Source organism: Bubalus bubalis, chromosome 6 (assembly GCF_019923935.1).
Source record: "Bubalus bubalis isolate 160015118507 breed Murrah chromosome 6, NDDB_SH_1, whole genome shotgun sequence".
NCBI lineage: Eukaryota > Metazoa > Chordata > Mammalia > Artiodactyla > Bovidae > Bubalus > Bubalus bubalis.
Window position 1 is genome coordinate 42,697,771 of NC_059162.1, and position 26,005 is coordinate 42,723,775.

General features: G+C 39.3%; 1 protein-coding gene across 2 annotated transcripts; it reads right to left on the reverse strand.

Moving 5' to 3' along the window:
* Nucleotides 1-3,168: 3,168 nt before the first annotated feature.
* On the reverse strand, nucleotides 3,169-24,279 carry LOC102404254 (vascular cell adhesion protein 1). 2 transcript variants are annotated; one of them, XM_006049807.4, is made up of 9 exons: nucleotides 24,047-24,274; nucleotides 23,029-23,307; nucleotides 20,382-20,702; nucleotides 18,633-18,899; nucleotides 12,437-12,712; nucleotides 9,800-10,120; nucleotides 8,440-8,706; nucleotides 6,258-6,524; nucleotides 3,169-4,068 (listed from the first exon to the last, which is right to left on the reverse strand). In XM_006049807.4, exons 1-9 carry the CDS (start codon nucleotides 24,108-24,110, stop codon nucleotides 3,908-3,910), a joined length of 2,223 nt encoding a protein of 740 aa, XP_006049869.4. In that variant the 5' UTR covers nucleotides 24,111-24,274; the 3' UTR covers nucleotides 3,169-3,907. The 2 variants fall into 2 exon arrangements, with proteins under 2 accessions (XP_006049869.4, XP_006049871.4); XM_006049809.4 differs by lacking the exon at nucleotides 18,633-18,899 and having other exon boundaries at nucleotides 24,047-24,279.
* Between the last annotated feature and the right edge of the window lie 1,726 nt (nucleotides 24,280-26,005).

A 26,005-nucleotide genomic window follows, 5' to 3' on the forward strand; every position in this document is an offset into this window, starting at 1 on the left:
ACCCCATAGACGGCAGCCCACCAGGCTCCCCCATCCCTGGGATTCTCCAGGCAAGAACACTGGAGTGGGCTGCCACCTCCTTCTCCAATGCATGAAAAGTGAAAGTAAAGTCGCTCAGTCATGTCCGACTCCTAGCGACCCCATGGACTGCAGCCTACCAGGCTCCTCCATCCATGGGATTTTCCAGGCAAGAGTACTGGAGTGGGGTGCCATTGCCTTCTCCGTCCTGGACTGATACAGAGATCTAAAAGCATGTTACAAGGAAAGGAAAAAGAAAAAGCTGTCCCCTAAGTGAAAGCATGACAAAAATTAGCCAGAGAACAGTGTCAACTGTGGGGAAGAGGAATAATAAAGAGACAATGGAGAGTCTTGACACCCCTCCTGGGATGGCTTCCCTACTCTACCCTTATCCTTAAATTTACCACAAGGGTAACAGTTAACCTGGAATTTAACCTTCTCATGAAGGCTAGTGAATATTCCGAAAGACTGTGAGCTTACAGGCACACTAACAAGATGTTTGATACCAGGATTAAAAAAAACAAACCGAGAAACTTATACCTGAAAAATAACACTTAATTAGCTAGAGATTTAAAGTGAGCATTATAATCATCTTCAGAAAGATGAGGAAGATATTATTAACATAAAGGAATAGCTAGCAGTTATATGGTATAACCAAGTGGAAATACTATAGCATAAATAAAAATTTGAAATAAAGAACTCAATGCATGATATGATAGGAGAGTAAAGACAGTTGAAGAACAAGCTAGTGAGCTGAAAGGTAAGAATGAAGAAATCTATGAAAGCACTAGGAAGAAATAAGGGCTTCCCTGGTGGCTCCGATGGTAAAGAATCTGCCTGCAACGTAGGAGACCCAGGTTCAATTCCTGGGTCAGGAAGATCCTCTGGAGAAGGGAACGGCTACCCACTCCAGTATGATTGCCTGGAAAATTTCACGGACAGAGGAGCCTGGCGGGCTACAGCTCCTGGGGTCACAGAGAGCCAGATACGACTTAGCTACTAAACAGCAAATACCCTAAAGTAACTACTAAAAAAATACAAGTAATCCAACAAGAAGGATAAAATGTAATTGCTAAAAATATAATAACCCAAAATAAAGCCAAAGAAGAGGAACTATAGATTAAAGAACAGTGGGATTATTTTATACCATATACAAAAAATTAATTCAAAAGAGACAAAGACATAAACATAAGATCTGAAACTGTAAAACTCCCAGAAGGATACAAGGGGAAACCAACAAAGGACTAGCATCCAGAATAAATATATATGTGTGTGTATGTGTGTGTGTATGTGTATATATATATATGTACATATATATATATAAAATGATCCAGGAATAGAATCTGTGTCTACTGCATTGGCAGGCTGATTCTTTACCACTAAGCCACCTGGGAAACCCATTGTTTTAGGGTAATACATGTACATATTCTAAAATATATAAACATATTTTAAAATCTCCCTGAAATCAATAAGACAACCAATCACCAGGAAATCAGCAAAAGAAATGTACAGATATTCCACAAAAGGGCCAGCTCCAATGATCCTAAACACAGAGTCCTTAGATATATGATAAGATGTTCAACCTCACTAGTAATCAGGAAAATACAAGTTAAAAAAAAAGGGGAAATGATTTTAAGCAATAAGAAAGGCAAATTTCTAAGTCAGACAATGTCACCGGTAAGCTGTTTAGTAATAAGCAGCATTTATTTGCTGCTGGTGGGAATATAAATTATTTCAACTGCTTCAGAAAATAATTTAGCTTTCCTTATAAACCTGAAAGTGTACATTTCCTACAATCCAGTGATTTCATTAGAATATATACACTTTAGAGGAATTCTTGTACCCTAAGTTAATTCTTACATGTAATTCAGGAATATGTAAAACAGTGTTTATAGAAATTTTGATCATATTGTAAAAACTGTAAACAACCCAAATATCCATCAACAGTAGGAGATATATATACACACACACACACATATATACATATATCCTATATAAATAAGTTGTGGCAAAATCTTATAATGAATAGACATAGCTAAATATAACAATATGGATTAATTAAGCAAAAACATAATTTTGAGTGAAAAATAAAGTCACTATCAAATATACCATTTGATTATATTTAGGGGCTTCCCAGGTGGTGCTAACGGTAAAGAACTCGCCTGCCAAAGCAGGAGACACAAGAGACAGGGTTTCCATTCCTGGGTTGGAAAGATCCCCTGGAGGAGGAAATGACAACCCACTCCAGTATTCTTGCCTGGAGAATCCCATGACAAAAGAGCCTGGAGGGCTACAGTCCATGGGGTAGCAAAGAGTCGGACTCAACTAAAGTGACTTAGCAGGCTTGAGTCGTAAGATTCAAAAGCTGGCAAACGAAACAGTGTTCTACTTAGGGTTACCTATATAGGTATAAGGGCTTCCCCGATGGCTCAGCGGGTAAAGGATCTTCCTGCAAAGCAGGAGACATAGGAGACGTGGATTCCATTCCTGGGTCGGGAAGATTCCTTGCAGAAGGAAATGGCATCCCACTCCAGTATTCTTGCCTGGAAATCCCATGGACAGAAGAGCCTGGCAGGCTCCAGTCCATGGGGTTGCAAAGAGTTGGACACGACTGAGTAAGAACATACATAGGTATAAAATCCCAAAGAAAGGCGGGGAAAAGTTAATGTACAATTCAAGATATTGTTGAAGTCTCAGTAACAGAGCTACAATCAATGAATGGCATCTAAGAGGCTCTGAAGAACAATAATGCTCTATCTCTTCACTTGTTTACTTGCTGCTCTTTAACATGTCCATGTTCATCTGCATTCACTCTTTCTGTGCATACCATATTAAAAATTTTTTTTAATTTAATTAATTTTTAATTTTAAATTTAATTTTTTAATTTAATTTAATTTTTTTTAATATTAATAGTTCCAAGGCTACTAAACCAGGTATTTCAATTCAATAGGTTAGGATGAGGATGGCCCCAAGATAAGTAAATATCTGTAAAGTTCTCATGGTGATTCTGATAAAAGTAATCTGAAGAGCACACTTCAAGTAGATATTATTTCTGTGGGTTTGAACTCTCCGGTATTTGGAACTTGACATTATCAAAAGAGCTACAACATGATTAAAGGAGGCAACTTATAATAAATAAACACACAACTCTTTCAATTCCAGAAATCATCGCTTTACTATACAAAAAACCTAACATTTACAAAAGAAAATCAAAAGAGGTTGAATTTTTAAACCACTTGGGAAAATTACACAAGAGTCTGATGAACAAACAACATCAAAAAACGTCTCTGTACTGTGTCAGTACCTCCCAGAGAAATCCAGTTAACCATTATACCATAGATTGAAATGTTTAGTACCTGAAAGTCAACCCAGTGCCCTCTTGGTTTATCGTTTGCCTATGAGAATATAAAATCCTGGTATCTTTACACAACATGAAATTGTTGCCCATGAACTTTATAGGAATAAAACTTTGTTAAAGGAAATAAAATATTAAAAAGATGACATAGCTCAGCTGCCAGTTGATATTAAGTGCATTAAGTTATAACAATCAGTTCAAGCAACATTTTAATAATTTTAGATATAGTGACTCTAGTGTGCTGATATTCCAAGCAACCTTGCTACAGCATAGTTTTACATATATACAAATCATGTTATTGTATATACACATCAAGAAATTACTCCAGTCATCTCAGTGGTAGTGCCTAGTTTTTAAGCAGAAATTTTCCTTTGGCTTTTTGTTCACAGTAAGGCCATAGGCAGCCATTTCTTTCCAAGCATTCACTGAATTCAAGGAAGCCTGAACTCGCAGTTTCTGTTTTTCTCATTGAATGAGGAGCAGTATCGAGGATCTGAACTGATAGTGTCTTTGGTAGAACCTTTCAAGCATTAGCTACACTTTTGTTCTCTGTGCTTCTACAAGGCTGTATGACCCTGTCATGTTGGCTTTTCTAGCAAAGTAAATAATAATTCCAATGGCAGTTAATATTAAGGCGGATGCGCAATAGAGCACGAGAAATTCAGGAGAAAAATAGTCCTTGTTACTTTCTCTTCCTGGAAAATAACAAAATGGATGCAATTAATGTCTGGTATGAAAAGAAATTTTTTAATAATAACAGTCACAAGTTTTATTTTAATAGTACCACTAGTTCTCTGAAGAAAAGTGAATTAAATCAGTGATAAGAACCAACAGGACTCAAATGCACATTTCTCTGAATTAATCAAATAATCAGTTAGCAGTTGCTATGGTCATAATGAGTGTAAAGATGACAGCTGCTGACTTTCACAAACTTGAATTCACATCCAATAACAGGATGGAAGGAAGAGCGCAACTTTTTAGGTCTCATTTAGAAGAGTAAGAATGGGACAAGAGTGTTTGCTTTGGGAAATAAAAGTATGTACTAAAGAACTAGGACTCTGATTATTAATGAGTTAAAATAACTAACCAATTCTCCAAGAAAGGTCTTGAAATACCTACAGTGCAACCATTATAGTCAAACATCATGTACGAAATAATAAGAGAAAGAATTCTTGCTGATGGTTTTTTTAGAAATATATAGAAAATTTTATATTTTGTATCTCTGAAGTAGGGCATCTCAATATACATTATTCCTCTTCAGCATTTATATCATTTCTTGACAATATGAAGTTCTCTGGATAGCTTTATATTTTTGCTTAAGTGTTACTTCCTCAAAGAGGTATTCTCTGACCTGCATTACCACCAGCCTAAATTAGGAATCTTAACATACAGGAGGAGAAGGGGGCAACAGAGGATGAGATGGTTGGATGGCATCACCGACTCAAGGGACATGAGTTTGAGCAGGCTCCAGGAGCTGGTGAAGACATGGAAGCCTGGCGTGCTGCAGACCATGGGGTCGCAAAGAGTCAGACACAAATAAGTGACTGGACAACAACAATGCACTTTTTCCCCTGTATGCTTTTATAACCCACTACATTTTCCCTCCATAGCCCTCATCACAGCTTATATTTAAACATTTGTATGTTTGATTATCCATTAATTTTTGTTCCCTCCTTCAGACTGAATTACATAAGGGCATGTATCTAGTTTCTTTTGCTCCACCACTCAATAGCTAGTAACTGGCTCACTGCTTGGAGTAACTTGCACCCAATAAATATCTTTTTTTCCCCCAATAAATATCTTTTGAATAGCAATGTATATTGTTTTCTTTCTACATCCTGTCATTGTCATTTAGTTATAAATGATTAGCATTGATTATATACACCCCTGTGTCATTTTGAGTGACATGATCCAAGGGATATTGTTGTGTTTCGAGGAGGTATTGTGAAGAAAACATGGTAAAGCTTATAATCTTGAGAGATTTGATGAGATGAGTAAAATTTGAACCCATTTTCTGACCCAGGTTTAAATTCTCTTTACATTGATACTTGTTGTCTCCGGGAGCCCAGTGCCAAAGGCTCTTAAGAGTTGTATTTGTTTACAATCACGTTTGTTTCAAGTTTGGCTTCCAGTACACAGTGGGAGCTGCTTACCACTCAAGGCGTGGAAGACTGAGCAATAAACGCTGACACTTTCTACTTCCACTAATAAGATCAACAGATCCTACTGTGAGTTCACAGATGGACTGAAATTAATCTGGCCCCTGAAATTCCTCTGCTGGGGCCGTTGCCCCCTCCCTCCCTTTCTCCATCAGAATACAGCAGGATGGACAAGGAGCTTAGATATTCTAAGGAAGTAATTTTGTAGTCTAGAGACGCCTTTACATTGTTCAGCATTAAGATCATCATTCTCAAATCCAGAAAAGAGTCAATCTGGAAAATATGCAGTCACTTCTTGTTCAGAGAGTGATACTGTCTTTGGGTAGGAAGGAAATGGGTCTAGATAAACCTTTCTTTTTCCATGTGCCAATTCTACTTTTTTAGTTTCCCTATAACTCCCAAAGAAAGGTTTTGAAAATACATTTAAACATGCAAGATATGCAAGACCTCAGAGACCAATGATAAATTGTCAATGTTTCAAATAGCAAATGGGAATTCTACACTGATTTATGATAAATGTCAGCATCCTGGCTAAACTCCTTGGGACACAACACCTGTACATGATTATTTTAGGAAACACTAAGAAATAACCATAACTGACATGGAATTCAGTTCCATTTTGCCAACTCATTCATCTAACCCTTGAAATTCTTTACAATCCACCAAGCTTCAGACCTGTTATAAAAATAACAAGAAACAAAAAACAACAACAAAAAAAAACTAACCTTTAACATCAAGTGTTAGGCTTCTTAGCTGTGAGCCAACTTCATTTTTAGATTCACATTGGTATACTCCCGCATCCTCTAACTGAGCCCTGTGGATGGTATATGCACCACCTGTAGACTTTAGCACTGTGTAGCCAGTCTCTGCTTTTTTCTTCAGAATTATCAAAGTTGGGGGAACATTCCCACATATACAGGAGATAATGACAGTGTCTCCTTCCTTGACACTCTCAGAGGGAAAAGCTGTAAGTTGTATATCTTTTGGAGCAACTGTGGAAAGAATTTAAAGATACCTCTGATTGAATGAAATAGAAACAAATTCCGTATTAATTTAATGACAGTAACAATAGTTTTCAAGGTGGTATTTGTGCTTACTGTTTGCATTAAGTATTTAGAGGGACAATTAAAGAAGTCAAACATTTACTGGATTCTTATAAATGATCATATTTTTAATAAAAGAAGACATCTCCTGCTTCTCTCATGTCCCTTATACAAGGGTGCCAAACCCTCAGGCCATGGACTGGTACCAATCTGTGGCATATTAGGAACCCAGTCACAGGCAGGAGGTGAGCAGCAGACACGTGATGCTCCATCCATATTTACACTCCCACCCCATGGCTAGCATTACCACCTGAGCTCCACCTCCTGTCACATCAGTGGCAACATGAGAGTCTCAGAAGAATGAGCCCTTCTGCACTTGAATCACGCTGAAATGAGCCCCCTCCCCAACCCATGGAAAAACTGTCTTCCACAAAACCAGTCCCTGGTGCCAAAAAGTCTGGGGACTGCAGCCTTAATGAAATTCTTACCCAACCTTAGCCAACGAATGGGTGTTTAAAAACAGTTGGAGATTTCAAATGTGGAAAATAACATTTTTTTTGCTCACTAAGTTATGCAACTATTTCTTGAAGTATAAAAGGCTTCTGAGTTTTGAGCTAGATCATTCCAGATCAAGAAATTAAGCTGTGCAGAGATGACTCTTACAATCCTTAGCACATCAGTTGTTATCCTGGGCTTAGCATCTGACATACAACATCTCTGTTAATACGTAACCTGTGGAGGGAGGTACCACATCACTATTGTATAAGTGAGGTTCCCATTAAGATTATTTGCTTTGTGACTTGATACTCTTTCCTCAACCAAATCTACATCCTAAGAGCTTTCTTTATGGTAGTGCATTGTTTTTCCAAGTTTCTTCCTTTCCTTTAAAATACAAATAATTATTGTAACAAGGGAACAAGACAGTCACTAACACCTTAGTGGAAATGATACCAAGGGATAAGAGAGGAACTGACAGCCCTAGTGAAGAAGAGAACCTCGAACCCCAAAAGGGAAGATATGAGGGAAATCCAAAATGACCACTTCATGACTTTGCCCAAAACTGCCTAGAGCTTCAACGTGTCAACTAGAAATTATTTTGTTCTCAGTTTTGCCTCTCCATCCTGCAAAGAATAGGCCTGGATCTCCTAACTTAATCCATCCTAGTGATTCTGTGCCATTAAATTTATGAATCAGAGTGAAAGGTCAGTGCTACTCAATCTCTGAATTTATAAAAGATTTAAGTGCCTTCTTAGGCTTCTAAGCAAATCCTAGCAGTCATCTTATGAGATTACCATGAGGAATTTAACCCAGTTAGATAAGGTGATTTTGTATGGTAGGTGCTAAGTTGCTTCAGTCATGTCCGACTCTTTGCAACCCTATGGAGAATAGCTTGCCTGGCTCTCCTGTCCATGGGATTCTCCAGACAAGAATACTGGAGTGGGTTGCCATGCCCTCCTCCAAGGGATCTTCCGGATCCAGGGATCGAATCCACTTCTTACATCTAACTCACGTTGACAGGCAGATTCTTTAACACTAGTGCCACCTGGGCCCTAAGAAATTCCAAAATATGTATGTACATCTTCCTATCCTTTTTTCAACACCATAATCAGTGCCTCATAAGTGTTACTGGAACTATTGGCACAGTTCCTAGAGCTAGCCTTCCACTTGAGGTTGAAAGAATTTTAGTATAAGTGACTTGGAATGGTTCATGAAGAAGTACTATTCCAGATTTCCACGCAGAGCTCTTCAAAACATTCAGTGCATTTTGTTTTAGAAAATTTGTTTTAAAAGGCCTTTACTCAAAACCAGTAACACAACCGAAATAAGACTAGCACTAATAACTCATTTAATCACTTTAGCTCACCTTGGATAATTAAGTTGACTTCTTTTCTGCTTATTCCACCCTGGTTAATGCCTTCACAGACATAAATACCAGAATCTTCCATTTTTGTAGACATGAAGCTGAGAGTTGCATTCTCAGAAATAGGCTGTAGATCCCCATTACTTAGCTGCCTGCTCCACAAGATTTGGGGAGCTGGAAGACCATTGCTAGAGCATGTCATATTCACAGAACTACCTTCCTCCAGGATGGAGGAGGGACTGACCAAGATGGTTGTATCCCTGGGAGCAACTGAAAAGGTAGGGACACTTGTTAGCTTGGCTGTTTATACCCAAGTTCCAAAGAGTTTTTATCAGTGTTGCAAAATTGGCTATGTATTTGTGGATTAGAACTATTTATAAACCTTGATAACTTTACCAAAGGAGTTTTCTGCCCTCATTTACTTTAGCAGATACAAAATGATTGTTTTTGTTGTTTAGTCCCTAAGTCATGTCTGATTCTTTGTGACCCCATGGACTGTAGCTTGCCATGCTTCTCTGTTTATGGGATTTCCCAAGCAAGAACACTGACGTGGGTTGCATTTCCTCTCCTGGGGCTCTTCCCAACCCAAGGATTGAACCCAGTCTCCTGCATTGGCAGACAGAGTCTTTACCACTCACCCACCATGGAAGCCCTATACAGAATGATCCAGAGTAGAATATGAACATATCAGGGATATTTTCTAATGGAAATAAATTCTATAGAAACATTCTTGTTGTCAAAAATGGATGGTCAATGATAGTGTGGATTGACATTTATAGTACATTAAACATGAACATGAACTTTGTAAATCGCCTATGAAAAGGTGGACTCTATTTGTCTACCTCTTGAATCTAGGCTGTCCTTGTGACTAACTTTGACCAATATACCCTGGAAGAAGTAACTCTGAAGGACTTTCAAGCCTAGGCCCCAAGAAGCCACCTTCATTTTCACTCTCCTGAAGCCCTGCACTCTGGTGACTAAATCTATGCTACCTCTCTTCATATGAAGAAAGGAAGGTCCAGGAACTCCCAGAGAAGGCCCAGGCTTATCAGTGAGGCTACCTGAGACCATCCCCCACTGAACTTCCAACAGACTGAAAATGAATATGTGAGTTCATCTGATATCATATTGAATAAACTGCTCATCTGACCTCTTCCCAAACTGCCAGCTTAGAATCACAAGCAAATAAACAGTTGTTTTAAGTTTGAGGGGTTTTTTTAATATAAAATCATTATTTTGTAGTTTCTTTTCAATTATTTCATTTCACACTGTTTTTAACTATGAACTTCATGTTAACTATTACCTGGCAAACATGATAAAAAAAATTCACATTAAATTGTGGATACATCACACATGAACTTACCATTAACATAAAGTATCTGTGTACTCTGCCTTTGTTTGGGTTCAAATTCCATTTCATCAATAGGTAACTGAGCCAGACAAACAAGAACATTTCCAGTATCTTCAATGGTGGGGATGAAGGTCATCTCTAAACTCTTGGTCTCTAGGGCTTTCTTACTTACATCTTCCAAAAAGGTTTTATTCATCATAATACTCTCCCCTTTAAACAATTCAATCTCCAGCCGGTCAGAAGGATACACATTAGGAACTCTGCAGCTTACAGTGACTGGGTTTCCACTCACTAATGGACCACTCATTTCAATTTCTGGATCACTAGGGAAGGCTGCAAATATCAAGCAAAATATGAGGTTTATACATGACACTAGAAGAAAAACGGAACTAATCTTTATTAAATGCAAAGTTCTCAAAGTGAAGGTTTTAATTCACCTGGGATAAAATGATTACTAATAGATGCATCACACCATTAAATATAAATATTTATGATATCAAATATAAATAATGCTGGAAACAAAAAATACCTAGCACATCAAATCATCAAGAAATAAATATACTTCTTACTCTTCTCTCCTTAGTGATACAGTCTTGCTGACAGCTAAGGACTAGTCTTTTCAAAGGACATATCAGCTTCCACCATCTTACTTAGTATACATATATTTTAAACATTTTAAATATTTTCCATGATGTATTGGATGTTTATTATGTGCTGCGGCTGCTGCTGCTAAGTCGCTTCAGTCGTATCTGACTCTGTGCAACCCCATAGATGGCAGCCCACCAGGCTCCCCCGTCCCTGGGATTCTCCAGGCAAGAACACTGGAGTGGGGTGCCATTTCCTTCTCGAATGCATGAAAGTGAAAAGTGAAAGTGAAGTCGCTCAGCCGTGTCCGACTCTTAGCGACCCCATGGACTGTAGCCTTCCAGGTTCCTCCATCCATGGGATTTTCCAGGCAAGAGTACTGGAGTGGGGTGCCATTGCCTTCTCCGTATTATGTGCTAGTCCCTTAATATTCATTATCTCAGTCTTCGAAACAGCGTAATCTAATGGATATTAACTTATTTTAAAGCTAGAAAAACGCACAGAGAATGTATTTGATAGCTAGGGAGACTTATTAAACTTATAAAGGCTAAGAGTCTGCCATTTGACACCATACCTAGTAAGTCACCCAGCTGAGATCAGAATTCCTATTTTCTGAGCTCAGAGCCCAGGCTTGGGTTCACAGAGCCATGCAGTTTATACATTTTTATTTTGAATGGCCAGGTTTAGGCAGAAAGTTTTAAATGTTTCTTGAATAATACTTGTAGTTCAGAAAAAAATATAAGAGATTCAGATTCTAAGTAATATTTATAACACGTCTTGATACAAATCAACAAAAGTGAGATGAGAACAGTTATCGAGAGCAATGCTACAATTTTTTTCTCCTGAAGCAAAATGTTGTCAAGTGACAGATTCGCTAATGTTTCCACGTGACATAAGGCTTCACTGCTGGTTCTCATTGCTGTGGGGAGTGTGCCTGCATCAGCAGCTCCTGGACTCTTGGTAATAAGATAAAGCAATAAGTTAACCTGTCTTTTGAGAGATTCAAATTCCTTTACAGACATACTCTAACTCATTTTGAGCAAAATCCTGAGGGGTAACACAAGTTTGGGCAGAATTTCTGGAGGAAAATATCCACAGTTGTTCTCTTGGATTCTGCTGAATAAAAAAAAAAGGCAGAATGTGTGTGCTGTGTGCTGCACTTAGTCGCTCAGTCACGTCTGACACTAAGCAACCCCATGGACTATGTAGACCCCCAGGCTCCTCTGTTCATGGAATTCTCCAGACTGGAATACTGGAGTGTGTTGCCATTTCCTCTTGCAAATGATCTTCCTGACCCAGGGATCGAACTCGCATTTCCTGCATTGCAGGTGGATTCTTTACCATCTGAGCCACCAGGGAACTTTCTGATCACTTTGCGTATCTTGTCCTCATTCATTATAAACTGAGGAATTCCAGCAATGTGAATTCATAGAAATTGGAAGCTCTACGATTTTGTTAAGGTGACAGGAATAGCAAGAAGTGTAGCATATGTATGTGGTATAAATCAACACTCAAATCCAGTGTAATCCTCTGCTTCTTCTTTTCACGTGAGCTGCTGTGCTGACCATCCCCGGTGATCATTTTAACTCCCAGGTTTTCTCCTGCTCCCCATTGCCTCATGTCTCCATCCTGCCAATCAGCTTTCAAATGTGCCTTCAAAACAGTAAACTTGGGCCTCACCCTCCAATTCGAATAATTCATCATCCCACCCCATTATCTGAATGGGCACTGTTTTTACTCTTTGAAGACAACCATCTCTGTACACACCATATACAACCAGAGTAGGGTGGGTAGCAGGAGGCATGCAGTATGTTCAAGTCCATGATGAGAGAGTATAGACAAGACACAAACTAAGGATCAGGGATCTGGATTCATATGTAACATATACATCAAAGTTGCATCAAAAACTTTGGTTTGGAGATTTGAGAACCATTCATAATGCTAAATTCCCTTCCTAAACACAAAGATCTTGTTGTGTATCACAGATTTGCATTCCGCTTCTTCCAATGGAACCGGTAAAAACAACAACAACAAAAACAGTAAACAGTTTTGAAATCTACTTACAGTAGAGCTCCACCTGGATTCCCTTTTCCAGTTTCTTTTGCCCACATATCACAGTGCACAGGTAAAAATGTTCGTTCTCAAAACTCACAGGGCTCAGTGTCAACGTGGACTTGGAGCCCTCCCTCCTCACCTTCCCATTCAGAGGGCTGTCTATCTGGGTTCTCCAAGAGAAAGATGGGGACTCGCAGTCCCTGACATCACAGGTCAACACGACTGAGTCGCCAACCTGAGCAGCAATCTGGGGTCCAGGAGAGATCTCAACAGTAAACATTTTCTCTGGTGGGGAGAAAAGAACAAGACAAAAATAAAATTCTTCCACCAAATTTCAATATACAGTCTTTTTTCCCTGACTTCTTTTTAGCTAACATCTGTGCCAAGAATATACTACTCCTTTCCACATTGGGACTATCAGGAAGGGAACCACATCTTTTAAGAACAAACATACAGGATGCTGTGATTCATTCATTCAACAGAATGAACAGGGATAAAAATGTGTCAAGACAGAGACTGGCACCTTTTCATAACAAAAATTCATTCTCCACTCAACGTGTTTATCATATTCTTATAACTATGGGACAATAGCTCAAAAATATAAGGTTCCAGTGTGTCAAGCACTGCTTAAACCACTTTACATATATGAATATTATCTCATTTAATCCACACAACTTCAGGATCTGGTATCCTTGCTTCTTCTCCTTGACTCTCAGTGTCTCATTCTACTTTTCCTTATTTTCCTTCCCTTCCTCCTTTTCCTTCTCCTCCCCTTTCTTCTTGAGGAACAATAACACCACCCAACCTGCAAGTGGCAAAATTAGGGCTTGAAGCCAGGTGAGTCTGATTTAAGATCCCAGCTTCTCACTTAAACAACTAAATCAAAATATCCTCAAGTGGAGATAAAACCAAATCTAAGGAAAGTACTGAAAAAAAGCTATATAAATATGGCTTCTGATTAGAAACATTACCTGTAACAGACCAGTATTTAGAGCTTCTGTATCAACAGAATTGTTGTAACATGAAAGTCACACAGAATCACACTGAAAACACATACTGAAATCCCATTATCAGTATGAAATCAGTATGATTTCAGAATCACACTGAAATGTCAAAATCTAAGCATTAAAGTGGTATGCAAGCCACCTCTTAAATTTGCTTAATACAACATAAAAATACTTTACAATTATTTCAATGGCTGAAATGCCAGGGCAAACTCCTAAGTCTGAAATATCTAGCAAAGTTCTTTGACTGCCAATTCAATCCCCGCAGAGCACCCCAGCTGCTTTAGGATGACTACTGTCTAGGGAGAAAAGTAATTTTAAATCTTGACTCTATTCCCCTAGCAAAAGTGGGAGTGGTTGGGCACCTCTTAAAGTGACAGAGACTCCACAGAAAACTCACTAAAACTTGCCCTTGTAAATAGCCAGCTAGAGATAGAAAAAAGAAATCACAGCATATACATAATCCAAAGGCACTACATTTTGAAGGGTTCTCATCCATGCCAGAAGATTTTTTTCAGTTTGATTTGTCTAACATGGTCATTATGGTATCTTCCAAAGAATGCTTCCCTCAAATTACCGTAACAAACTGACATGCTATCAGATTTTTGAAGGAGAAAGTTCATTCAGAACAATAACCAGTGTTTCTGAATTCCTTATATGCTAATGTGAGAATGGAGAACATAAAGATCTACTTCCTGCCTGTGAACAGTCTCAGATTGTATTTTACAGTAGCTGCATATGTTACCATGTAAACGCATGACTGCTGAAAGAGTAACTGTGAGATAGAAAAAAAGTGTTAGTCGCTCAGTTGTGTCCGACTCTTTGTGACCCCATGGACTATAGGCTTCCATGCTCCTCTGTTCACAGAATTCTCCAGACAAGAATACTGGAGTGGGTAGCCATTCCCTTCTCCACTTCTCCAGAAGATCTTCCAGGTCTAAGATAACTGAAGTTCAATTCTTTCTTCAGCACTTAAGGTTGCTAATGTCCTGTGATGCAAAATGAAAAGCCTAATCCCAGAAAACGTTTCCTCTTCACATTGAAATGGGATACAGCTAATCATAGGGTAGAGTTATTCCAGATGAAAGATTAGCTTTACATGCTTTTATCAGCGTAATGTTTTTCCTGGTTTCTTGAGAAATGCTGACCTAAAAGCCAACGGGTTCATCTTTTGAGAGAGTTTGATTTGTATCTTTTTAGCAATGCAAGTTCAAATTTCATGCTTTCATATTTTAAAAGTATGTTTTTTAATTTATGTTCACAAGTTATTCATTCAGTATCTACTGAGCATCTCTACATAGCAGGTACTTGTAAAACACACACACAACAGTCCCTACCTTTAAGGAGTTTCCAGTTTAATGGAAAGACACACTTACATAAGGATTGGCTCTTACTAAAAAAGTTTAAATTATCTATTTATACATCTACCAATCTCTAGATTATAAGTTCCTCTAGGGTAATCACTATAACTTTTTATGTCTGTACCCCCAGCACCAAGCACAATTCTTCAATTCTTGGACAAGGCACCTTAATTAATGTATGTTAAACTGAACAACCTAGAGCCAGAAGTCCTGGAATGTGAAGTCAAGTGGGCCTTAGAAAGCAGCACTACGAACAAAGCTAGTGGAGGTGATGGCATTCCAATTGAGCTATTTCAAATCCTGGAAGATGATGCTGTGAAAGTGCTGCACTCAATATGCCAGCACATTTGGAAAACTCAGCAGTGCCCACAGGACTGGAAAAAGTCAGTTTTCATTCCAATCCCAAGAAAGGCAATGCCAAAGAATGCTCAAACTACCACACAATTGCACTCATCTCACACGCTAGTAAGGAATGCTCAAAATTCTCCAAGCCAGGCTTCAGCAATATGTGAACCGTGAACTTCCTGACGTTCAAGCTGGATTTAGAAAAGGCAGAGGAACCAGAGTTCAAATTGCCAACATCCGCTGGATCATGGAAAAAGCAAGAGAGTTCCAGAAAAACATCTATTTCTGCTTTATTGACTATACCAAAGCCTTTGACTGTGTGGATCACAATAAACTGGAAAATTCTGAAAGAGATGGGAATAACAGACCACCTGACCTACCTCTTGAGAAACCTATATGCAGTTCAGGAAGCAACAGTAGAAGTGGACAACAGACTGGTTCCAAATAGGAAAAGGAGTACGTCAAGGCTGTATATTGTCACCCTGCTTATTTAACTTCTATGCAGAGTACATCATGAGAAACGCTGAACTGAAAGAAACACAAGCTGGAATCCAGATATCTGGGAGAAATATCAATCACCTCAGATATGCAGATGACACCACCCTGATGGCAGAAAGTGAAGAGAAACTAAAAGGCCTCTTGATGAAAGTGAAAGTGGAGAGTGAAAAGTTGGCTTAAAGCTCAACATTCAGAAAATGAAGATCATGGCATCTGGTCCCATCACTTCATGGCAAATAGATGGGGAAACAGTGGAAACAATGTCAGACTGTTTTTTGGGCTCCAAAATCACTGCAGATGGTGACTGCAGCCATGAAATTAAAAGATGCTTACTCCTTGGAAGAAAAGTTATGACCAACCTAGACAGCATATTGAAAAGCAGAGACATTACTTTGCCAACAAAGGTCCGTCTAGTCAAGGCTATGGTTTTTCCAGTGGTCATGTATGGATGTGAGAGTTAGACTGTGAAGAAAGCTGAGCACCGAAGAATTGATGCTTTTGAACTGTGGTGTTGGAGAAGACTCTTGCGAGTCCCTTGCACTGCAAGGAGATGCAACCAGTCCATTCTAAAGGAGATCAGCCCTGGGTGTTCTTTAGAAGGACTAATGCTAAAGCTGAAACTCCAATAATTTGGCCACCTCATGCGAAGAGTTGACTCATTGGAAAAGACTCTGATGCTGGGAGGGATTGGGGGCAGGAGGTAAAGGGGATGACAGAGGATGAGATGGCCGGATGGCATCACTGACTGGATGGACATGAGTTTGGGTGAACTCCGGGAGATGGTGATGGATAGGGAGGCCTGGCGTGCTGCAATTCATGGGGTTGCAAAGAGTCAGACACGACTGAGCGACTGAACTGAAGTGAACTGAAACTGAACAAAAGCACATACAAGTTCATAAGAAGTATTGAATGTACATGAAGGCATCAAAAACTAGCTGTGCCTAACACAAACTGGAATTGGGAGGCTGACATGAGCTTGATCTTGAAGGATGGCTAAAACTTTGCCAGGTAAGGAAAGAAAGGACATTTGAAGCAGAAGTTATAGCATAAACAGACACAGAGTCACCCACAAAGATGCAAAGGTCATTTCTGACTAGATTCTGAAGAGTTTTATGCAACTATTTTAAGAAATGTGAGTTTTAATTTATATACAATTAGGGTCAAATTGAAGTCATATAAAATATGCGGTCTTCTTGTTTCAAGTAGATAACTCTGGTAGGAGAAGGCAATGGCAACCCACTCCAGTACTCTTGCCTGGAAACTCCCATGGATGGGGGAGCCTGGTGGGCTGCAGTCCATGGAATCGCTAAGAGTTGGACACGACTGAGCGACTTCACTTTTACTTTTCACTTTCATGCATTGGAGAAGGAAATGGCAACCCACTCCAGTGATCTTGCCTGGAGAATCCCATGGACAGAGGGGCCTGGTGGGCTGCAGTCCATGGGGTCACTAGAGTCGAACACGACTGAGCGACTTCACTTTCACTTTTCACTTTCATGCACTGGAGAAGGAAATGGCAACCCACTCCAGCGTTCTTGCCTGGAGAATCCCAGGGACGGGGGAGCCTGGTGGGCTGCCGTCTATGAGGTCGCACAGAGTTGGACACAACTGAAGTGACTTAACAGAAGCAGCAACAGCAGCAGCAGTACAAGGGATTATGTTGGGGGACAGAATGATAGTAGGGGAACCATTTAAAAACAATTAGCCATAGTTAAAAAATCATGGAGTTTGGAGATTAAATGGGTCTATGTTAAAATCACAGTAAATGCCACTAATGAGTTATGTGATGTGGCAAATTGGAACTATTCTGAGCCTGAGCTTATTCACTTCATAAGGTTGTGGCAAAGCCTAAAGTGGTAACATTTATAAAGTAGCAAGGAAACTTCTGGCAAGTATTAGATGTACAATAAATAAGAGCCATTATTAATCTCTGTGAGACACTATTCTCTCACTGCTAAAATGAATATAAAGTACTTACTCCTTAGTCATTTCTTAAAGATCACAGGAAACATGTGTAAAGTGCCTGGAATATAGCTGATGGTCAGTAAAGGTTATTTAAGAATATCTTTCAGGAGCCCATGGGGCTCAGACGGTAAAGCATCTGTCTACAATGCGGGACACCTGGGTTCCATCCCTGGGTCGGGAAGATCTGCTGGAGAAGGAAATGGCAATCCACTCCAGTACTATTGCCTGGAAAACCCCATGGACAGAGGAGCCTGGTAGGCTACAGTCGGCTCCTCTGTCCATGGGGTCACAAAGAGTTGGACACGACTGAACGACTTTCACTTTCCTTTCAGGAGCCCAAATGAGAGATGATGAAGTAAAGCTATGGCAAGAGGTTTGAAGAATAGAGGTCAGATTCTAAGAGGGATCATTTTAAAGTAGAACCAACAGGTTTTGATGATATGGAATAGGAACATGAACTTCAGAGTAAACAGCATATATCCATAATACAGAGCTCAAATATTGGAAGTGACAAGGGAAGAGGACTAGACATGGGAAACTGAGAATACTAATATACAAGTGGCAGAAGGAAGAGCTGAGGCAATGAAAGAATGATGAGAAATGAAAAGGAACCAAAACAGCAGAACCAAGGAAGCTCTGGCAGAAAAGATTTCATCCAAAAAGCATGAGCAAGGTGAGTATATAATTGTGCTACAGTACAGAACAGACAAATGGATCATCGTGAAACATAATGAGGGTTTCCCCAGTGGCTCAGATGGTAAAGAGTCTGCCTGCAGTGTGGGAGACCTGGGTTCAATTCCTGGGTTGGGAAAATCCCCTGGAGAAGGAAAGGGCAACCCATTCCAGTACCCTTGTCAGGAAAACTCCATGGACGGAAGAGCCTGGCAGGCTACAGTCCATAGAGTCACAAAGAGTTGGACATGAGAGCGACTTCACGCACTCACTCAAAACGTAATGAAGTATTTCTGGCACTGAAGTTATTTCACTATTGCTTAAATCTGAATGATGGCACCTTTTTCAATTGTTGCTTACCTTGAACAATTAATTTCACCTCTTTTCTGTCTTTCCCAACAGGGTTATTTCCTTCACACACATAAATCCCAGAATCTTCTGCCCTCATAGAAATTAAAGTGAGAGTTGCATTCTCAGAAAGGAGCTGTAGATTCCCATTGTCTAATTTCTTGCTCCAGAGAATCCGTGGAGCTGGCAGACCTGCACTGGTACAGGTCATCGTCACAGAGTCACCTTCCTGCAGCCTCGTGGAGGGATTCACGGATATAGCTGTGTCTTTGGGGGAGACTGAGAAGGCAGGGCACAGTATTAGCCATTGCTAAGCATCATAATGGTCCCACAGGGCGACTGTAAATACTCTCATGGACTGTATTTACAGCTTTCTCAATCTGACAAACTTACTCTGCCAAACTAGTATAAAGAACTGCTGAGTCATGAAAATTAGTCAATCCAGTTTCTGACTGATTTGATGGAGTTACTTTTTTTGATGGTTGGTGTTTTCAGATGGCCATAGACACTCAGAAATTAAGAAAAACCCTTAGAATTATGTGATTCAATCTCCCAGGTAAGGTACAAATTCCAGCTCAACTTCCTCGCCGAATGTTCATGCAAGACAGCTTCAATACTTCTGGCGCACAAGGCAGTCCACGGCCTTATAGTAAATATCATCCATTTGATTTTTGGACAGCTCTGATTATTCGAACATTTTCCCTCTATTGAGCTGAAATCTTTCTCTTTGTAACTAACTTCTGTACACCGGTCATAGTTCAGTCCTCTATTGCTAAAGAATAATCCAAATTTCACTTCTACATGACAGCCATTCAGATACTTAATTATAGCTCTCATTTCCAAGTTTTATATTCTCTAGGAAAAATATCTCCTATTTCTGACTATTCTTCTCAAAGCATTTATAAAATCCTTTCCATCTCATTCTGTCTCAGCTAGACATGTTGTAGAAGGCAATGCTCCTTTTAACTATGGTGTCTAGAGAAAACCAGGGCATTTTAGTCTAGAAAGAGCTCAGTGAGTCACTCCTACACAACTTTGGGATGACAAGACTGCCTCAAATCCCCCGGCCATCTCCGAGAGAATGGAGACAATCAAATCTCATCTCCTCTCTCCCACCCCATGCACACGTGTCCAGGTGTGCACACACGTATACACTCACACACAGACTAAGTGCTCTTGTAGAACTTCTATACCTTGATATTTCAATGCATGATGTAAGAGTTTACAAAACATAATTTAAAAATTTTATCACTTGAGCCTATTATTTCTCACTACCCAATCAGGTGGTGGTGATTTAATCAAGTAGGGTCCGACTCTTGTGATCCCATGGGCTATAGCCCACTAGTCTCCTCAGTCCATGGGATTTTCCAGGCAAGAGTACTGGAGTGGGTTGCCATTCCCTTCTCCATGGGATCTTCCCAATCCAGGGATAGAACACTGGTCTCCTGCATTGCAGGCAGATTCTTTACCGACTGAGCCACCAGGGAAGCTTCCCAATCAGGTGGTATTATTATTATTCCCCTTTGATAGACTGAGAAATTAAGTGAAGCAAAATCACAATTAATGGAGCCATCCATACCTTAAGTTCAACTTTCTCAACCTTAATTCGATGTGCTTTTTATTGCAGTTGACAAGAATTATGCTCTCAGTGAATCAAAATGGTATAAAAACTACAAACATGTTTCTTCTTGACTGTAGCTGCTCGGTTTATTGCTGTATACATCCAAGAGTATATTCCCATAGACAGACACAAGTACTTACTGTAGACTTCCAGTTCTTTTGTAGTTTTCCTTACTTTGGGTGGAGAATCATCATCATAAATGCGTAATGTAGCTTGACAAACAAGAGCTGTCCCAATATCCTCATCAGTAGGCGAGAAGGTCACTTCCAAGCTCTTTGTTTCCTGGGCCTTTTTTTCTGAAGGCTCCAGAAATTCCTGTACTTTCATGGAACGGTTGCCTTTCAACAACTCTATCTCCAGCCTTTCAAATGGGTACACATCAGGTACTGAACACGTGACTGTGACTGGCTTCCCGACCTCTGGGGGGCTACTCAAATGAATCTCTGGATCCTTAGAGAAAGCTGCAAAAGTCAAACGAGTACATGCATGTGGATTTTTTGTTCATATTGTGCAAAGTCCCTTATGGGAGTTGGTGATGGACAGGGAGGCCTGGCATGCTGCGATTCATGGGGTCACAAAGAGTTGACATGACTGAGCGACTGAACTGAACTGAACTGAATCTGAGTCTAATATTTTGTGAATACAATCTTAATACAGCAGAATGAATTATTTAAATAGCCTTTCATGGTTTGGGGTGCATTCAAAATCAGAACAATCTGTTAGACAGTTCTTCAGGTCTTCTGATTCTTCATGTACAAAGGGTTGCATGTTGCCAAAGTAAAAGGAGGGAGAAGAAACTTATGTTTATTGAATACTGATACGTGCCCATCCCTGTACTATTCATTTAACATTGATGACTTTATTTGATACTCACAACAACCCTAAGAAATAGGTACCACATTTCATAGATATGAAAGCATAGACTCAGCATATTTGCATAACTTTCCTAAGGTTACACAGCTAGTAATGGTGAAGCTGGGATTTAAACCCAAGATTTTTATTATTCCATATGACTACTGGGACTTTCATTGTGTTATATCACAGTCTTTTATTTTGGTCAGGGTAGATATATTTCATCTTACAGATAAGGAACCTGAAGCTTAGAATATCATTGCAAAGAATAATTATTAGGTAAGACATGCTAAGAAATGAAAAGAGCAGCTCTAAATAATTGGCTTTGAACAGGCATTTATCTACCAGAGACATACACCTGTGCAATCTTTAAGTTATGGAAGGCAGATTTGCCTCCCAAACACCTGACTCAACATCTAACTAATATCCCACTTGAAATGTTTAGTGCCAAGGAAAGCAGTAGTTCAGTGAGCCATTACTTTCTTTGCAAGGCTGCTTTCTATCGCAAACCGCCATGATGATAACATATTGGCTTGATTCAAGACTGTGAAATAAGAAGAATACAAAGGTCCCAACTCTAAAAAATACTATAATCAAATGTGGAATGGAGACAGGACTGTTAAATATAATGAAAGACAGACACTCTTGAAGAAAAAAAAGAACGAAAGACACTTCAGGCAAGATAACTAAAGCCAGAAGGGCCTTCATTTTCATTTTTAAATCTTCAACTATTTGGTTCCTGCAAGGAGAGGCAAAGGAAGTGGCAAAAATTTGTTATGTGAAGAAAGAGTACTTTTCATTTTTCCACCAATAATTTTGTTCCTTGTATTCTGAAAGAGATGTGCCTATAATCCACATAGTTTGCTGTCAGATAATGTAAGAACTGCTACTTTCCCCTGTATTTACATAAGGGAGCCTTTCAAGGACCTCAGAAAGCTTCACAGACAAAAACTCTGCATGTACAACCAGCATAATTGAAAGCAGCTGGCCAAGCACAGTTTATTGAGAAACATTAGCTACATAAGGGATTATTGAAGAATCAGTTAAGGTTATTGGACCAAGTTGAGCTCCGCTATTGCAAAAGAAAAGCAAAATAATTAGAAAAGATAATCAAATAAGGTCTTCCTAAAGAGATGACGATCAAGGAGTCCAGTTTTCTGGCAGAAGCAGTAACCAGAATGCAAGTGATGTATTTCAGGTTATTTTTCACTCCTTTTTGCTAACTTTCTTGCTGGATTGAGAATGGACTGAAATACATTTTGGTAGGCTAGTAAACACAGGCTATTCATTCACATTCACTAGGCAAATCGAGTTCATTTTCCAAATATCCTTGAAGTTAAGCTGTTGAACATTAAGAGTTAATTGCACCAAACAAAAACAGAAGTAAAACCTTCTAAATTTATCTCTGCCGAAGTCAAATGAGTGAAAAGTTTGCAGATATTTTTCTTCTGTCTAAGGGGGAAGCATTTGTACCAAAGCCCAGTATTAAATTATATATCTCCTCCTTAAACTTTAAGTACCAAATTTTATAAGAATAAACAGAAAATCCCTGAAGTATGGAATTCATAAGTCATTTGGACATATGAACAAGTAAACATGTAAGAAACCAATTGGATCAAATTAAACACACACACAAAAAAATAAAAAGAACCTTAGAGAACTTCACTTTATGGCTAAGAAAACTGAAGCCTAGAGAAGCTGAACCTCACCCGTGGTCACCATATTCGTGGCAGAGTTGGAAACAAAAGCCAAGATTTGGGTCTCTAGTCTGGTGGTAGATTCAGCTGTCTTCTAGATTTCTTGCTGCCCTATGTCCCCTAGCCAAGAATCTGGACATGAGTATTCTTTTTCTTTTTTTCTTTTAAAATTATCCTTTTAGAAAATTTATTTTAAAGCAAAATGGAGAGAAAATCAAATATCGACTGAAGTACTCACAGTAGATCTCCACTCGGATTGCTTTCTCCAGTTTCTTATCCTTGCAAATCGCTGTGCACAGGTACTGGTGTTCATCCTCAAAACTAACAGGATCCATGATCAGCGTGGATGTGGTCCCTTCATTTCTCACCTTCCCGTTCAGTGGACTGTCCATCTGAGTTCTCCAAGAAAATGTTGGAGACCCACAGCCTGTTGCGCTACAAGTCAGTGAAACAGAGTCACCAATCTGAGCAAAAATCTTCGATTCATCTGGGAATATGCCAACTTTGAAAGCTTGAGCTGTGAAGGCAAAAAGAGAAAGACAAGCTTACCACTGGTTTGTTTAGTATTCTACTCCATCTTCTCTGTTCTAGTATAACACTTAGATCTGACTGCTCTCTTTCCTAAACTGCTTCTAAGTAACGCAAGGCAGCTCAGGAGTCACTGCCAAAAGAAGTTGTGAAAATCATCTTTGCTTCTGAAAATTCTCATTTCTGACCTTGATGCCCATCTATTAGTTGTTTTGTCACTTGCCAAGTTTTATCTCATTATCAAGCATAGGAAACTAAAGAGACAGACCTTCCTAGAAACAGAATCCAATTTCGCACGCAACATTTAAAAAATTCAAAAAACAACAACTTTGCTGCTCTAACGACGACAATATAACGGTACATATTAACAGCAGTAGTCAGTAGCACATTAAAAGTTAGGCTAAATTAAGTTTTCCGATTCTTTAAAAATCCAGAGCTACGCTGGTGGCTCAGATAGTAAAGAACCTGCCCGAAATGCAGGAGAGTTTGATTCCTGGGTTGGGAAAAGCCCTTGGAGGAGGGCATGGCTACCCACTCCAGTATTCTTGCCTGGAGAAACTCCATGGACAGAGAAACCTGGTGGGCTACAGTCCATGGGGTTGCAAAGGGTTGGACATGAATGACAAAGTACGCACATTGCCTTTCTTTATTATCATAACAAGGTGAAGTCAAAGTCAGGGCTAAAATGGAATGCTAGCATTTGGAGCAAATCAAGGAGAAGAACTTACAAACTGCAAACACCATCCAAAGTATATTTGAGACTCCAAAGATCACAAACATCTTCTTAGGCATTTACACTGCTGTTCTTATGAGAAAATAATGATTCCAAAACACTTCTTTCTGTTCCTCTTGAAGCTTCCTGGGAAGAATCTTGAGCTCTTAAAGCCAGTGAGGTTCGGTGAGGAATGAAATAGAAAGTCGGCTCTTTATATAGGGTCTTGTTGCAGAGATGCAGAAGCAGAGGAAAATCCCCTCAAGGGGAAACCTGGAACAGAGCCAGAAAAAAAGTTTAACTGACACTCAGCCAAGTCCACATTAACCCCTTCCGTGGCACTCAGTACTGAAACTGCTCTCTCCATCATAGAGAAAGAAAACACTTTCAAGGCTAAAAATTAAAACTTTTCCTTGCTTTTCATTCCAAAAGGATGTTTTTGCGTGAAACTAATGTTTATTTCAGAATGGGATTTTCTGAATCCAACTGGGGAGAAGAGAGACAGAGAAAGAGTAAATTACACTCTAGTTCTTGAAGTGGCTGAACAAGCACTATGTCATGTGAACTGATTTTTCTCCCTTATGAAGATATGTTTGCAATTCAAAAACAGAGACTATATTTTCTCTTGCAAGAAAAAGGAAAAGATGCTTTCTTTTGATGAATTATTTTTAAATAGGGAGACAGCGTAGCTTCTGAGTTTCATATATTTTATTCACAAAATAGTTTTTTAGGCAGCAAAGATCAAGTTTCTGAAATCATTTTCTTGAGTAGAGAATAATGGAATGCTACCAAAAGAAGAGAAATATTTTCTTCTTTTGTTTTAGAAAAGTTATAATTCTCTATTCAGTTGCTGGATAATTGAGAGTCTTACATGCAGACTCGCATGCAAATGATGGAATTCCTCTGAAGTGGTAAATCTCTTAGAATGTGAGACTTAACCACAAAAGCTTAAAACATGAAAAATAATTTGTTTCTCTTATATGAGATGAGGACAACAATTTTATGCTCTTTATTTCCCCTCTAAGGAAATTACTTTTTAAAAGGTATTTTTAAATAGCTGTTTTTGCCTTGCACACATGTACTTCAGTCTTTGCAAAACACTTGCCCATCATAAAGAAACCAGAACAGCCGCTTCCTTGCGATATACATGTGCAGGTCTTTCTCCCCTGTGGATCATCAGTTCTTACCACGGTCTCAGATCAGTTCTTCTTCATCATTGTATCTACTTCTGCCTTCCCAAAGTCTAATGCATGTTTTTACACTTAGCGGGTACCAAAGAAGTGTAGCCATAAGTAGTTTAAATTAAAATTTAATTTGGAAAAGAAACTTCCAAAATGTTAGCAATAATATGTAACTACTGCATGAGAAAAAATGTTGGATTCTAAAAAAAAAAATTCCAAAGCTCACAGACTCCAAGGGATGTGTACAATAAACAGCCCTGTGCCTTCTGACAGAGGAAGACCATAACTGAGATTTGGAACTAATAACTGTTCCTCATGGCTGGAGAGGTTCTGGACCTCCTCTTGGGTGCAGATGAGGCTCCCATTCAAGGATAAGGAGAGAAAAAGAAGTGGAAGCAGCTACTGACTGTAATAACATGTAAGTGTGACTTCATTTGCCAAATAGCTAAGGATCAGAAAAGTAGCTTCGGGCAAAATTAGCTGATGAGCAAGTAATCTACTTGCTGATGATGCTGTGAAAGTGCTGCACTCAGTATGCCAGCAAATTTGGAAAACTCAGCAGTGGCCACAGGACTGGAAAACGTCAGTTCTCATTCCAATCCCAAAGAAAGGCAATGCCAAAGAATGCTCAAACTACCGCACAGTTGCACTCATCTCACACGCTAGTACAGTAATGCTCAAAATTCTCCAAGCCAGGCTTCAGCAGTACGTGAACCGTGAACTTCCAGATGTTCAAGCTGGTTTTAGAAAAGGCAGAGGAAACAGAGACCAAATTGTCAACATCCGCTGGATCA

Excerpts from the sequence above, each read along its gene's own strand:
- LOC102404254 (XM_006049807.4), bottom strand. The coding sequence starts at position 24,110 with ATGCCTAAGAAGATGTTTGTGATCTTTGGAGTCTCAAATATACTTTGG. Across the intron at positions 12,713-18,632 it reads GGTGAAATTAATTGTTCAAG|AGAAAATGTTTACTGTTGAG; the intron begins GTAAGCAACAAT and ends TCTCCCCACCAG. Across the intron at positions 6,525-8,439 it reads AGTCAACTTAATTATCCAAG|TTGCTCCAAAAGATATACAA; the intron begins GTGAGCTAAAGT and ends TTCTTTCCACAG.